We start from the raw sequence: 14,414 nt of genomic DNA, 5'->3' as shown, positions 1-14,414 counted from the left end.
AAATAACTGAACAAAGCAGCACTTTCCTTCAGTTAGCCCCAGCTCTGGATGCCATTTGGGAAGATCCAAGAGTCGAACTGTAGAAGGAACCATGAACGCGTCTCCTTCCCAGATGCACTCCAGGAAACTCGCACACCTCCCACATCTGCTCCTCGTCATCAACCTTGAACAGCTCCAACGTCAGAATCAGTCCCAGTCAGCGTTCTCAGAATGCACTGTTATCAGAAAGCACCTCGGATGAACACTACTCAGGATTCACTGCGCCACGGCGAAGGATCATGTCTCCCAGAAAAAGTCCAACCCGTTCTCCGTTTGGACACAGAGCGGGCTGAACTCGCAGTAAACCAATACAGGGGATGCAAACATGTCGATCCATCATCCACGTCGTCATTCACTTAACATCCTCTTAATTAACGTAATCACTAACCAAACTACTTTTTTTTTTTTTTAAAGATCACTGTGTTTTTCATTTTGCTACAGGTGTTTAATCTACATTTCTAAGTATATGCTTTACAATCAAAATATACACTCATCACCTACACCAGCTTATCCTTTCAGGGTAATACTTTTATTACACAAAAAGCAAATGACACAAAAAACACAACAATTTCATTGCATTTATTTTAACCACAGTAATAATAGTTGTTTTCTGGTCTTTAGATTGTGTTCTTCACTTCTGTCTTCATTTTTGGCGCAAATAAACTGCAGCAGTTTGACTCGAGCTCTGGTGAAGCTTGGAAACGCTACGATATTAGTGGTGTTTGTTACACAAAGTTGTGAACCACTGCGTTGAGGTTAAGAAGTCAGTTAAGGTGTGCAGCACCTCTGGTTATTAAAACTAACAATAGACCACATGACGCTGCAGTCAGGAAGCTCATCAAGCCGTGAAGTTAGGACATCTAGTGTTGTAGAGCGGAACAGCATCCTGAAATGGCGCACACTGGGGTTTTTGAAGGAAATCCACCGTATACTAAGAGATTAACCAGGTTGGTTAAGCTGAAGAACAGATGAATGCTGTGTTTGGATTGAACTCTACTCTTAAATAGAGTAATTCACATGATTTCCCCTGGCCTGATTTAATACTTAATACTTTAAGATCTTTGTTAAAGTGTGTTGCATGCTGTAAATCAAATTTTATTCAACCGTCTGTCATAAAAAGCAAACTTTTCAAGGATACCCATCTTTAGCAGTGCCTGTCTAATCAATGCAGCGTCATAAATTCAAAGAGGTTATCTCATGTCACGACAAAGACACCAATAAAAGTGAAGAAATTTTTTTTCCCCTGCATACATTACTCACTGTGTAGCATGGTGGTAGCTCCATTATGCTCTGGGGATGTTTCTCTTCAACAGGAATAAAAAAAACAAAAACAATCAGGGTTGATGGGAGGGTAGAGCTAAAACAGAGCAATTCTGCAAAAAACAAAACAAAACAAAACAAACCTGTTAAAGGCTGCATAACAAAGTGATACAAAGGTTTCCCTTCCAGGTGGATAACTATAAAAATCTAGCTAGTGGTACAATGCAATGGTTTAAATCGAAGCAGATTTGTGTGCTAGCATGACCCAGTCAAAGTCCAGATCCAAATCCAATTGACAATTTGTAGTAAACCTGAAATTTGGTATTTGTAAAGAATAGGAAACTATCCAATTTAAAAATGTGCAAAGCTGGTAGAGAAATATCACAAAGACACCTCACTGGATTTAAAGGTGGTTTTCAGGTGGCATTAGATTAAAAAAATTTTTAATAGAGTTTGTAGGGTGAAAATATTTTTCATAAAAGTCTGTATGACTTTTATGAAAAATAAAAGTCTGTAACTTTTATTTAGACTGTAACTTCTGTACAGAGACTGTAACGTCTTGATATAAGGTGCATGAAAGAAAATCAGAATCAACTTTCAATACTTTTATTATAATATTAGTGAGTCTTATGAGAATGAATATGACACAACTTATTACACACCGTTTACACACAGCCGTTTCTTTACACGTGTCAATGACGGATTGATTTAGGGTCAATTTATGTGGGGAAATCCATAAAGGAATGCATAGCAGGCCACAACCTTCCTGAAGTCCATTAGGCTCACATCTGCACCAGCATTATTCATGATTCACTCTGTCCAAAGCGACGTAAAATTTTTTCTTGTCATCCAAACAGTGCCATCCGATTGGTCCGATCTCACAATCTGCGCAGATCAGGTACTTGATCTTTCCCACGTCTTTTGTGAAGCCCACGTTTTCAAAACTGAACATGTCGTCCACCAACCAGTGAGCCGTCAGAGTGTCACCGTCGACTGAGCCCTCGGTGTTGCTGAGGCTGCTCTTTTTCCGCATGGAGGGCAGGAACAGCTGATGTGAGGAGGAGAGAAAACAGGCGACACAAAAAGATTTGCTTAAGAGCACAAGGTTTGTAGAGTATTTATTTATATCTAATCAGAACGGGATAAAGCTGGACAACACTTTGTGTTGTTCTTCCTGCTACGGGTTGCACAAGGATCGCTCATGCTCCAGAAACTCTGGTAAAAATCTTGATCTGTCTCTACAAAGGTCCAACTCCACACCTCAGTAGATCTCTGACTGAAGTGACACTGAACATTTCCGTTCTAAATAACTTAAATTCTCCAGACCAATTACTAACGAGAGGCACCAATTAAAAATATGTTTTAATTCAATTAGAACAACCAAAATTATTTATATTTGCTAAAAGCAAATGAGAAAAATATGCATGCAGAGCAGGGGGTTGGTGAGGACCAGGGTTGAGGAACACTGGTCTAATTTAACTTCAGAGAGTGAGGGGGGAAAGTTTCCAGCATTATTCTAAGCATGACAAATGTAAATGTACACTTTTCCCCAATCCTATTAGGATCCAGTTTATTTTTAAATTGCATCTATTATATAAAAGCATATATGTTTTCATGAAATTAGATGCCGTCAACATGCTGGAGATGTTTTTAAGGAGTCTCTCACACACACACACACACACACACACACACACACACACACACACACACACACACACACACACACACACACACACACACACACACACACACACACACACACACACGCGCACTCACGCGCGCGCTTTCCCCCCCTACTTGTCCAAGTTATTCACACTACAGCTTGGAATGTGGAAAGAAAAGCTTTGCAGTGTTAATGCTGTTTTCTGAAAAGTTCTCAGTATCGCATCCGGTTTATTTTATTTTATTTTTTTTTTACATCAGTCCATTTTTGCATCGGGAAACAAACCTCGTTTTCAGCAAACACAGCCATCCCAGGACACAACACCTTGGACCCGCACCGCTGACACAGGACAGATTTGATGTTCTTCCCGTCCTCAGACACCAGGTCGGATCGCTCAGTGCCTTCTTTGTCCATGTTGAGTCCTAATGAGCAGTGAGTTTACATTCATACATACAGATGGGGATGCTTACTACAGCGGTTCTTCAAACAGGGAATCGCATCAATATAAATGACCATTGATATCTCATCATTATACGGTTGATTTATTAAAGCCCTAATGTTTAAGCAGAACAAAGCCTGAGCTCATAGGGCGATTGGATCCCGGAGCTAGGGCTGTGGAGAGCGGAAGTATAAGTAAAAACGCTCAGTGTTTTATAAACATTTATCAGGCTGCAAAACTATAATCTCAAATAAATGAGAAAATCAGGATGAGCCGCCTCTCAAATTTACGCTAAAATATGTATTTAAAAACACTGAATTTGACCCACGCCAAATGAAGAAATGACTCAGCGGGACGCTTTGAACATTATTCATGCATAATTACATCGAACAATTTGAGACGTACCTGAGTTATGGCGCTGAGGTAGTAATTATTCAGAAAAAACAATCTGCCAAGACAGTCAAATTAGCCATTGGAATGCTAGCTGATGTTACGGTGCGACCCTTAAATGCGTCCGAAGCGAAACAACCAACCGCGGGAAGGTACCGCATTCAATGATATGTTGACCACATCACAAAGGCTTGGTTGAAAGCGTTTCTTTTAACCTTAATGTGTTCAGATATTTGTGAAATGAAATACTAATATTCCTGATTGAATTATTAATTCTAAGTTATTTATATGAACTGTCTTTCTAATGTTAATGAGGTTAATTAGATCTTGGAATAAAAAAAACGAATTTCATTCTCAAATTTCCTGAATTTATTCCATATTTCACGTGATATTTTCATGAAACTTTTAACACCTGGAGCAGGGGTGCCCAAAGTCGGTCCTTGAGGGCCGACATCCTGCATGTTTTAGTTCTCTCCCTGGTTTAACGCACCTGGATCAAATGATGGCTCGTTAGAAGGCCTAAGAGGAACATTGACATGCTGAAAAGGTTGTTACTACCACCAGGAAGGAACTAAAATGTGCAGGACGCCGGCGGGCATAACACCGGCCCTCGAGGACCGACTTTAGACACCCCTGACCTAGAGGGTCTTAATATAAGTTAATAACCATTAAGAGAGTAATGGTTATTAAGTTATTAATTAAACTAAGTTCATATTAGTTTTAGGGGTTTTAGTGATTTTGAAACCCAAATGATAACAAGTGTTGTCATTTTTAACCATGTTTGCCTTTGTTTTGGAACAATTCATTTTTTCTTGTTTCCACTATTTTAATTTCTTTTCTGACATTCAAACCTGTAAAACGCTAAGAAATTCCATGTTTTCAAAGTGTGTATGACACAGTAAAAATGCTAAAAAGAAATAAAATATTATGGTGTTCTTTGACCACCATCTCTGGTTATTAAAAAATATATAATTTTTATCAAAAATTAAAGGTGGCACAATTGTTGAAATGTATTTTTAATACACACTGAGTTGATGAGTTTCCTGGCAGCTATGTAATCTAAACTCCTGTTTTCCTGGGGTATGAACAGGAGTTTATAACTTCCTTACATACTTTGGTATGCAAGTGGCCCCAATGCTGGTCCCATATTTATCAGCACAGACAGTGAGCAGGATTTTACAGATAGCAAAAAATGTCCAAAGTGCTGTGTGAATCACGTTTTAGAGATGTTTTTTTTCCCCCTGAGGCACAAAGAAGTTGATGGAAAGATTGATGGTGCTAAATACAGGAGAGTAGGGATGAAAACCTGCTAGAGGCTTCAAAAGACTTAAGACTGAGACAGAGGTTCAACTTCAGGCAGGAGAAAAACCCAAAAAAACATGCAGACAGAGGTACAGTGTGTTACCTGGGTCTGGACTTAAACTGAGTATCAATAGAAAACGGTTTCTCCTGATGGTACAAGCAAAACTATCCACTCAAAATATCCACTTCAATGTGAGGAGATAGTAAAGAGAGTTACAAATACTTTTGTATGCAAGCGTTACTGGCTACTTGTGTGTTTTAAAATGTACAGTGGGAAAATAAAACAACATCCTCTTACATATGGAAAAGAATTTATTACAATAATTTTCCAATATTACCATTAATAAATATTTAGATTTACATTTCAAAGAAATGTATGATTTTTTTATCACCTTCTACACAGAACATTACACAAAGTCAGGGATACTCATGTTTAGTCTTTGTAATAAAGCTTGAATAAGATCATCTAGAAAAAGGAGTCTTTTAACAGCATTGTGTACAACCTATCAGTGGAATTGCAACTTTTAATAATGATTTGATTGTATGCATGGTGAAGAAAACGAGAAAAGAAAAAATAAAACCCCTAAATCCTGGATGTTCCTTTGACTGTAAAGGATAGGCCGTTTTATTTAAAAACATTTCCGTTGGCGTAAGGCACAGGAATACTCAAAAGTTTCTACCAATCATCCAGAACACATTTTAAACCTCATTTAATGATTTTACAGTCTTGAATTTAATCCTCTAAAGTACGCAAGGTGCGCTAAATGTTTACACCTCTTTACATCTGAAATCCAGCAGTAAAGAAAAACCTCCAGTCGACTAAGATGGAGTTTGATCGCCGATTCAGATCCGTACATTGGTCGCAGCTCAAGAGCTACCAACTAAGAGTTTATAATTGAAGCGTTATTCCTAATTGATCTGCGATGGGATGAAGACTTTGTCCCAATGTAACCTGAATTAGGTTTATTTTTACACATCAGCTACAAACAATTACAGCTTCTCTGTTGCATTGAACAGTTTATAAGCAATCCATTTTGGATGTTTGCAATAGGAGGCAAAACGTCCAAAGACGTCATCAGAAACTATGAATTCACCTGATTCCTCAAAGGTTGTGCACGTTAAATTATTCTGCTCGGACATTAGAGACTCTTCTCACCTTGAGTGCCTGGATGACCATTTCAAATTTGCCTTAAAACATTATAAAAACACTGGAGTTTTCTACTGAATGGGGTTTTGGAAATTTCACGTTTTTTTTTTTTTTCCCTTTATTGCTGAGAAGCCAAACATAGGTAATCAATATCAGTATTGAAAACAAACATCCGGTGACATTCAGACAGTTTCCCACTCTTTACGCAGGCGTGTCTGTTCTCTCCGGCTTCCACGCCGCTGTAGACCCTCCAACCATCCTCTAACCTGCATGTGAGGGGGGACGACTTGAAGTCCAGGCCTTCTCCGTTAGCATAAATAATATTACTCTGAACCCTTTTGTGCAACTGTAACAGACCATGAAGAGGTTCAGGGTAACAGAGAGAACCTATGTAGAGGCTATCAGATTTGTTAAAAATCCCACTTTAATCCTAATTGAAAACACTATCTGTAACACTTATCTGACAGGTATCATAGTAATAAGTAATGTCTGATCCCTCCATAGTACGTTGGCTAGTAAATGCTACTTTACTGGAGCAAAAAAGCCAAAGCAGAAAGACCACTAAAACCCAAAGATGTAAGCAACCCAGAAGTACAGAAGGAGCAAGAAGAGACTATACTGATGTCCAGCAGCATTTTGCGTGTATGGGTGTGTGTTTGTGTGGGTGTAGCTGTAAAGAAAAAATAAGTCACAGTTGGGCCTTTCAGAGTAGAGAGTCATCTGTGCATCCTCCTTCGAGGCCGTAGCGAAACTCCTGCAGGTTGGAGACGCCGTAGAAATGAATAAACGCTGCTGCAACGACCAGGACATGGAAAATCTGATGAGAATGAAACTGAAAAAAGAAAGACGTGAGAGAAAAAACAAAAATTGGTAAGAAATGCTGGGAATCATCAGAAAATCTCAGTGCATCTCCACTTTTCTGTGTCAATTTTAATGAGTACTTGTCTTTTTCAATATTAAAACTACTCTTATCAGAATCATTATTTGATCTACTTCCTTTTATTCAGCAAAGTATAATTGATACTACAAATACAAACCAAGAAAGCAAATTCATTCAGGTAAAAACTAAGTGCTGTCTTTAACTGTTACCTGAATAACTAATCTTAAAGCCTAGCTCTGTATCAGCAGCACATGTCCCACTATGTGAACGTTTGACAAATGTCTACAATTTGACACTTACCCAGATGTCACACTTCCCGGGGAAAAAACGTTCAGGGATTCTGGCCGCATACAGACCGGCACCGGTGATGTACATGGCGCCCATCAGATAAAACCAACCCATCTGTCCGACTGTGGTGGCCTTTACGAATCCTTCCTCGATGGTGAAGTGCATGGTGGGGACAATGCCACTAAGTCCAAGACCCATGAACACGCCTGAGCAAAACAAAGGAACGTGCATTAAATAATTTCAGACATAAAAAAAAAAAAGACTCAGCCATCTTTAACAATGTTTTCTTTTGTTCCCTCTGCAAGCAGAAAATTCCACTTGTGACGAAATGAAGCCAAAATAAAAGCATCTGTGCGATAAAACCAGAATGAAGCCCAAGCAAAAAGCTTCAAGACACAGCAGTGTGTTGAAAAAGACATTATCCTCACCTGCTCTTGTTGGCCTGTGACGAGGGGTGGCGAATCGGTCCCACTGGGCCACTATGATGGCAGCGATGCCAAGAACACAAACGATGGTGAGGTAGATTAGTCGAGGCTGAGGGGAACAGTAGAAGGAGTAGTACAACCAGGGCACGAAGGAGCCCATGATCAGGAGGGCGATGCCCGAGTAGTCGAGCCTGTGGAGGGAAGGTGAGACGGTGATGATCGCAACGTCTCCAAACACTTTCTCACATCTCAGTTTATCAAACCAAAACAGATAACTCTGTCTGGACCAAGCATGCGCAACTTAGATTTTTCTAACCAACACAAAGCAGGCAGAGAAGAAGAACAAGGATGGGCAGACCCGTTTTGAACAGCTGGTCTGCAGGAGATTTGCTGTAATCCACACTTAATAATTCACTAAAAAGAGCAGAGGGGGCTGTAAATGTAAGACGCCGTTTTTATCTTAGCAAATCAAACATCTTCGCTGTGGTTTGCAGATATTCATTTACGCAAAACTCTGTCAGGGTTCCGCCGCAGCTTTTCAGTCATTTCATTTGGTTTCAGACTTGATACTCTGCTAGTGATCAGCGTCTTGTTGGGTGACCCACTTTGGGTCTAGCTGGAGTAGCAGACAGATGGCCTCACATTTAAGCACCGCTGTGCATCACAGTTGGTGTGAGGTATTTGTTCTGATACGCCGTGTTTGGCTTTCTCCAGATGTGAGGCAGTGAATTTGCAGGAACGTTTTGGATGTTTGAGATGCACCTTTAGAAAACTTGAGCTTTGCAGCCATGTTTCTGTTGGAGGACAGAGCTTTATTAAGGCAAACCTTCTTAACCTGTTCGGCGTTTTTCAAATTATCTTATACATAAAAATGTAACATTTACCGAGCAGTTATATAGTCTCATGTAAAATTAATGCAAAATGTAGTTTTTCTTTTCTAGCCCCAATAAGTAAAGAGAGGTTAAGAAAATTTCACATTTTTCCATATAACCTTATTTGGATTGTTTGACCAACACAAAGTCATGCATAATTATAATGTGTGCAGTTTTCCATTTTTTATCTTATGAAAAAATCTAAAAAGTGTGCTATAAAAATTTATTCCTGATGCTACTAAGTAAATTACAGAGCAATGCCTGTAAACAGTCCATCTGCGTGCAATTTTATTTATTATTTTCTGGCCCTTGTGTTAGTTTTTCCTACATCCTTACTTGGAGAATGTGCGAGAGACTTTTTCCGAGTGGCAGTAGACAGTATGAAAAAGCCAGGAGAAGCTGAGGCAGAGGACTGCTCCCAGGAAGAACATCCCAAACACAACCTTCTCCTGCAGAGGTGCCATAAAATACATGTTGGGGCGCAACATGGTTAAAGTGCCCAGACAAACGAATAAGATCCACCCTGAGGAAGGAAAGAAAGCTTTAGGATCTTTATAAAGTTCAGCATCAAAAACATGAGAGAGACTGTAAATGAGTTTTCGTGCTCACCTAGCAGATGAGTCCAGATGTTTCCCGTCTCAGTGTGGATTCTGAAGATACTTCCAAAACAGGCCCTGAACGACGGCATCGGAGGTCGATGTCCGTGCAGCAGGTAGTCGTTGTCCTTCAGCCAGTCAGGCAGGACATGAAAAGGAATGACCCTCCAGCGACCTTCCCACACCTGCAGCGCAGCAAGAATGTTGACCTGAGCATAAAGGACTAGACCACATGTGAGGACAGGCTTCCTGGGCGTTTTTCTGGGTCAGTTTATTTCTCCCCCCAATCTTTTCCAAAGCAGAAACCTGGACCAGATGTTTATTTTTTTTGAATGTCACAATGTTTTAGTCTTTCAACATGTTGAATCCAGCAAAAATTGTTGAAATCTTTATTAAAAAAAAATATTTCAGCTAGAGAGAGGGAGTGAGAGCAACACTCTCATCAAATCTTTTTAACTAGGAAGGTTGGGATATTTTACTGTATTCATGTTCATAGATTTAAATTGATGATTAATTTTAGCTGCTGTGTTTTTACTGTTCCTAAAAAAATACATCCAACAAACTTTAATTATTAAAGCTTTGTGAGTTATGTTTTAATTCAGTTCCAGAGTTTAACTGAGTGAAAACGTAAAATATGTTTTTAGATGGCAGGTATTTATCCTGATCAGAGAGCTCTTCTCCCTTCCTGCAAAAAGCTCTTTTAATTCAACGTCCACTCTAGCCATGAATTAGGACGTCAACATTGCTGTTTTCTACCTTTTGTTTCCCTTTCCACGGTTTGAATTCACATATATCCAGTGTCAAAAGATGTGCAAAGTTTCCTGATTTACGAACAAACAAAAATCACTTGTAAAGAGCTTTTCTAAACTTCCTCTGAAAAATATCTCAACCTCTCTCATGAAACAAATCATTTCATAATGTTTTCTGATCAGCATCGTCACGTAAACAGGCAAACAAATGTCACAACTTACAGTATTTAGACACTTGAAACCATAAATAGCTTACAAGAAGCTGGTAAACAATTATGTGCTTGTCAAGTTACTGAGGTAATTTGATGCAGCAGCTGCAATGCAGGTTTGACAGAATGAAGATAAACTAGTTTGCAGTTTTTATCTCATCTGAGAGAGTGAGAACAGGCAACAATTACTGTAACACCAGACCATCAATTTACTGTAAAAATGCATTAGAAAGTGATTCCCCCACAGGATGCGAAAGCATCGACGTGAAGCCAACTGGTGGGTGAGCCGACCAAAATGAACATGGGATCATGTAGCGGTTTTAAAATGGGGCCAGGCCGCCCTGAGGGCACCCAGGCTGCAGTGTTGGAGGGAGGGCCGGTGACGACGAGGGGGAAACTGGAACAGGCTGAAGCTAATTTGATTTACGAAGGCCAAATTTACGAGAGGGGCTTATTTCCAGTCAACCGCCCCAAAAAACACATTACTACTTATTTTGAATTTGGGCGGCTGTCACACTGATCCTCAGCTTGCCATGCATGTTAAAATATCTAACAACACGTCTTACACTGGTCTAACATGGTCTGAAATAACAATGGAGCATTATTTCTTTATGTGCCTCTACATCGTAAGGCAGGTATGTTAGAACATGAAGGAAACCTTAGAGTCTGTGACTACAATGATGTTTTGATGTTTGAAAGAGTTTTTTTCATCTGAAGCCTCATCAATAATTCAATAATTTTACTAAGATTGTAAGCAGCTCACTTCAAACATGTGCCACAAACTTCACAAGCTACAGCAAACTGGCATCAGGCTGCATGACAACATTTACAGATTTTTTTTCTTTTATTAAAAAGGTAGATATGAATTAGTCAATATATATCTACATATAATCTTTAAGCTAAAAAGCCCTGAGCGGTAAAAACATCCGAATAACCTAATCGATAATAACATTATTCTTCTACAGCCATTTCCTTTGGCCTTTAATCCACCTACACATCCTATCTGAGCCAATTTGTTACTGTAATGGAAAACTTTATAATGTGCTCCTCACCCCTCTTGTGCTTTAGATTGTGTCTGATGAGATCATTGTGTCTGCATGATTTTATCATGAGATTGGCCAAGCTGCTCTCCTAAAGACTTCCACAGTGTGACGTAACGGCAGAGAATGTCTGTGATCCAGGAGACAATCGGGGTGAAACTTCCTCAACCCAGAACTGAGACTGCATTTCATACATTAAGTAACAACCTCCTTTCCTTAACAATAGACAACTGGCCAGGCCATCGGGGTTGGGCTCCACAGAATCCCTGATGCATAACTATCAGGGATTCACACCTAATATCCAATCCAAGTCTCTCTTCTCTGACCAGAAACAAGGAAGCCAGATCCACTGTTGGTCAGAGCGGACTTGACAGACTCCTTGATTCTGTATTTCTGTTCTCACCTTGCAAGGTTTCAATAAATTTCTTATTTCTTCTCATCCAGACTCTTGTTAAGGCAATTTTTTCCATGACAGTTACCTTGTGCACAAACTCCTCCATTTTCTCCATGGCATGATGAGCCTGAAGAGGTAAAGTCAAAACCTCGCCCACCTCGTCGTCCTCTTCTTCCTCATCAGCAAGCATCGCTGCTCCCTTCAAACAGACGACAGTTCACGAGACACAGAAAGCAAACTTTTCTCTGGACGGTTGGCAAAAACACCAAAACAGTCCTACCTCCGGATGAATGCCTTTACATGGCCCCTGCCGCCCCCCTCCCTCCTCCAGCAGCGGCCCGAGCTCCATCAGCTCAACATCTGGGACGCTGCAGTCCTCAGAGATCCGGCAGTCTGCATCACTGGCAGACCCGTTTCGGACTGACATAGGGAGACTGCCTGATGACCTGATCAGAGTCCTGTTTTCTGCTTCAGTCGGGACAAGGAAACTTCCTCCTGTAAACCCAGAATGACAGCGGTTAATGTGCTACACTGGCCTGTTATTTTAACACATCAAAGAAAAATACTACCAGTTCAGAGTAACTAGTTACATTTCCACCACAGGACAAATGTAACTGCATCCTAACCTTTGGAAGTTAGTGTTTGTATCTTGGTGAAAACGTCTAATTTAAGGATTATCGTCAATTATAAAAGTTGTTTCAGAAGACATGTTTTTCTGTTTCATAATACAAAAATTTTAAAAGAACAACAGGGACATAAATTGTATGACAATATTGTGTGGTATTTAATGTAAACACTATGAAAAGTATTTTAAAAAGTCAAAATACTAACTTGGTATAAAAATATACAGAAATATATAAAAAGAGTCTGTCTTCATATATAGAGAATACACCAAGTAGAGTTATTATTCTGCTAATCAGCACCGAATGGTGGCGATCAATCATATTTTTAAGCATGCATATAACATTCCTCGGTTATTTTATAAGCTAGAACAAACAAAGGCAACATTGTGATTTGCAGACATATTCAACTAGACTTTGTTAATACTGAATTAATAAATCCTATCAGAACATTTTTCATACGTATGAAATAATCAATGTAGGATCAGAATCTGCCCAATTTTCTCTTGATTGTCTCGGATAGATGATCAGTGAGTTAAAAAACTAAAAAGTCAGAGAAAACCCCAGCTGTTAAGTTTAGTAAAACAAACTCTTGTACACAAGAGTTTGTGCAACAATTTAGCTAAATCCTTAAATTTCCAATTTTTCTACTGCATTTAAAACCTGCAGCACTTTTTTTTTCTTTTTTACGTATAATAGTGCAAAGAAGAAAAAGAAAAATCAGAAATTGGGAGTCGGCAGGTCAGTTTTTAAAGGAAACCAATATCAGTCAAGAAAAGCCTGTTCAGTTCATTGTTAGTAAAACTTGCATGCATTTTCACACAAACAAAATCCTTTCAACGTCATAAAACAAATTGTAAAAGGACGAGATCAGCTGTAATAAATACACATCTCCTCCCTTCTGTTTTTTTTTATCTGTATTTGCTGTGAATTCAAAACTATGTGATTCATTAGTTAACCAGGTATTATACATACATAGATAATGAAAAAAATGCAAGTTCAGTCAAGCGGGCTAAACAGTCTAAGATAACTAATCCAAGTCAGACCACAGATTCATACTGCACTCTCTTTAAATCAAGCTGAACTAGATTTTCAAGTAGAGTCAACTAACAAAAGGAGTTCAATCAATACCAGATCCAACCCACCAAATGTTCAAATCACAGGAGATTTTCGATCAGCAGGAAAGGAAACTTAGCTTCTAATTTTCCCCTTTGCTTTATATCTTTACTTAGCAATAATACCCTTTTTTGTTGTTTTTACAGTGTAGTGTGGGTTATTGTTCACTATTGTCCAAAGGGTACTTAACCTGACAGGATTGTTCTATGTCATTATATTATGAGAATGATTTCTTAGGTGATGCTAGGTCTAATAAAGAGAACTACACCTTCAACAAAGTTGGTGTTAAGACTGGAGGCAAGCGGCTTCCCGACGGATGTTGAATAACATCACAAAGCGTCTGACGGAACATGGAGAACAAAATGTAAACAACCCTAAAATACAGACGAAGTCCACCAAATGTGGGAATAATGTACGATTTGTAGCTTTTAATAAAAATATACAGAGTTAGTATATAATGACAGCAGATGAGGTGGATAAATCATCTAGTTTTTAACAACCTGATAAATATCTGGTTGCTAACGTTACCTGTTAGCTAACCGAGCTCCAGCAGCCGAACAGGAAATTGATTCTTTTTCAACGCACTTGCTGCCAGAAATACAGCGGTCCAAACACAACGGCAGCAGGCCACAGGCTTAATTAAACACTCAGCGGGGTTAACACTGTCAACAAATATTAATTAAATGTCCCGAAGTTACCTGACGAGGAAGACTCCTAACCAGGAAGGTAAATTATTTATGGTTGTGCGAAACAAAAGCCACTTCCGGAAGTTGAAGTCTCTTAGCAAAGCTGAATCCTGTTCTGTTCTTCCAAAATAAAAGCCAAACTCAAAGTCGTTTATTTACGGCGCTGGCCAAAACATTGGAAGTTTTATTTAGAAAAGATGTCCAGCTAGTTTATTTTGTGAGGAAAATGACGCAATAAAATTACACAAGATAAAACTGAATGACAACATCCGAAAACCGTTCAACATTAACAATCATTT

At 39.2% G+C, this 14,414-nt stretch overlaps 2 protein-coding genes across 3 annotated transcripts; both read right to left on the bottom strand.

The window, feature by feature from the left end:
- Window positions 1-1,889: 1,889 nt before the first annotated feature.
- Window positions 1,890-3,965, bottom strand: rabif (RAB interacting factor). The gene is made up of 3 exons (XM_008409991.3): window positions 3,807-3,965; window positions 3,248-3,384; window positions 1,890-2,347 (listed from the first exon to the last, which is right to left on the bottom strand). The coding sequence occupies exons 2-3, from the start codon at window positions 3,374-3,376 to the stop codon at window positions 2,099-2,101; spliced, it is 378 nt and encodes a 125-aa protein (XP_008408213.1). The 5' UTR covers window positions 3,377-3,384; window positions 3,807-3,965; the 3' UTR covers window positions 1,890-2,098.
- Window positions 3,966-5,387: 1,422 nt separating this feature from the next.
- Window positions 5,388-14,246, bottom strand: adipor1a (adiponectin receptor 1a). Of its 2 annotated transcripts, none has more exons than XM_008409992.3 (8): window positions 14,128-14,246; window positions 11,974-12,188; window positions 11,779-11,892; window positions 9,315-9,486; window positions 9,042-9,228; window positions 7,837-8,024; window positions 7,421-7,614; window positions 5,388-7,072 (listed from the first exon to the last, which is right to left on the bottom strand). In XM_008409992.3, exons 2-8 carry the CDS (start codon window positions 12,118-12,120, stop codon window positions 6,944-6,946), a joined length of 1,131 nt encoding a protein of 376 aa, XP_008408214.1. In that variant the 5' UTR covers window positions 12,121-12,188; window positions 14,128-14,246; the 3' UTR covers window positions 5,388-6,943. The 2 variants fall into 2 exon arrangements, with proteins under 2 accessions (XP_008408214.1, XP_008408215.1); XM_008409993.3 differs by lacking the exon at window positions 14,128-14,246 and adding an exon at window positions 13,958-14,112.
- Between the last annotated feature and the right edge of the window lie 168 nt (window positions 14,247-14,414).

Source organism: Poecilia reticulata, chromosome 5, assembly GCF_904066995.2.
Source record: "Poecilia reticulata chromosome 5, P_reticulata-male-v2, whole genome shotgun sequence".
NCBI classification, from domain to species: Eukaryota; Metazoa; Chordata; class Actinopteri; order Cyprinodontiformes; family Poeciliidae; genus Poecilia; species Poecilia reticulata.
This window is presented reverse-complemented; position numbering and strand designations above follow the sequence as displayed.

Excerpts from the sequence above, each read along its gene's own strand:
- rabif (XM_008409991.3), bottom strand. The coding sequence starts at position 3,376 with ATGGACAAAGAAGGCACTGAGCGATCCGACCTGGTGTCTGAGGACGGG. Across the intron at positions 2,348-3,247 it reads CTGTGTTTGCTGAAAACGAG|CTGTTCCTGCCCTCCATGCG; the intron begins GTTTGTTTCCCG and ends TCCTCACATCAG.
- adipor1a (XM_008409992.3), bottom strand. The coding sequence starts at position 12,120 with ATGTCAGTCCGAAACGGGTCTGCCAGTGATGCAGACTGCCGGATCTCT. Across the intron at positions 11,893-11,973 it reads GTAAAGGCATTCATCCGGAG|GGAGCAGCGATGCTTGCTGA; the intron begins GTAGGACTGTTT and ends GTCTGTTTGAAG. Across the intron at positions 7,615-7,836 it reads TCACAGGCCAACAAGAGCAG|GCGTGTTCATGGGTCTTGGA; the intron begins GTGAGGATAATG and ends TGTTTTGCTCAG.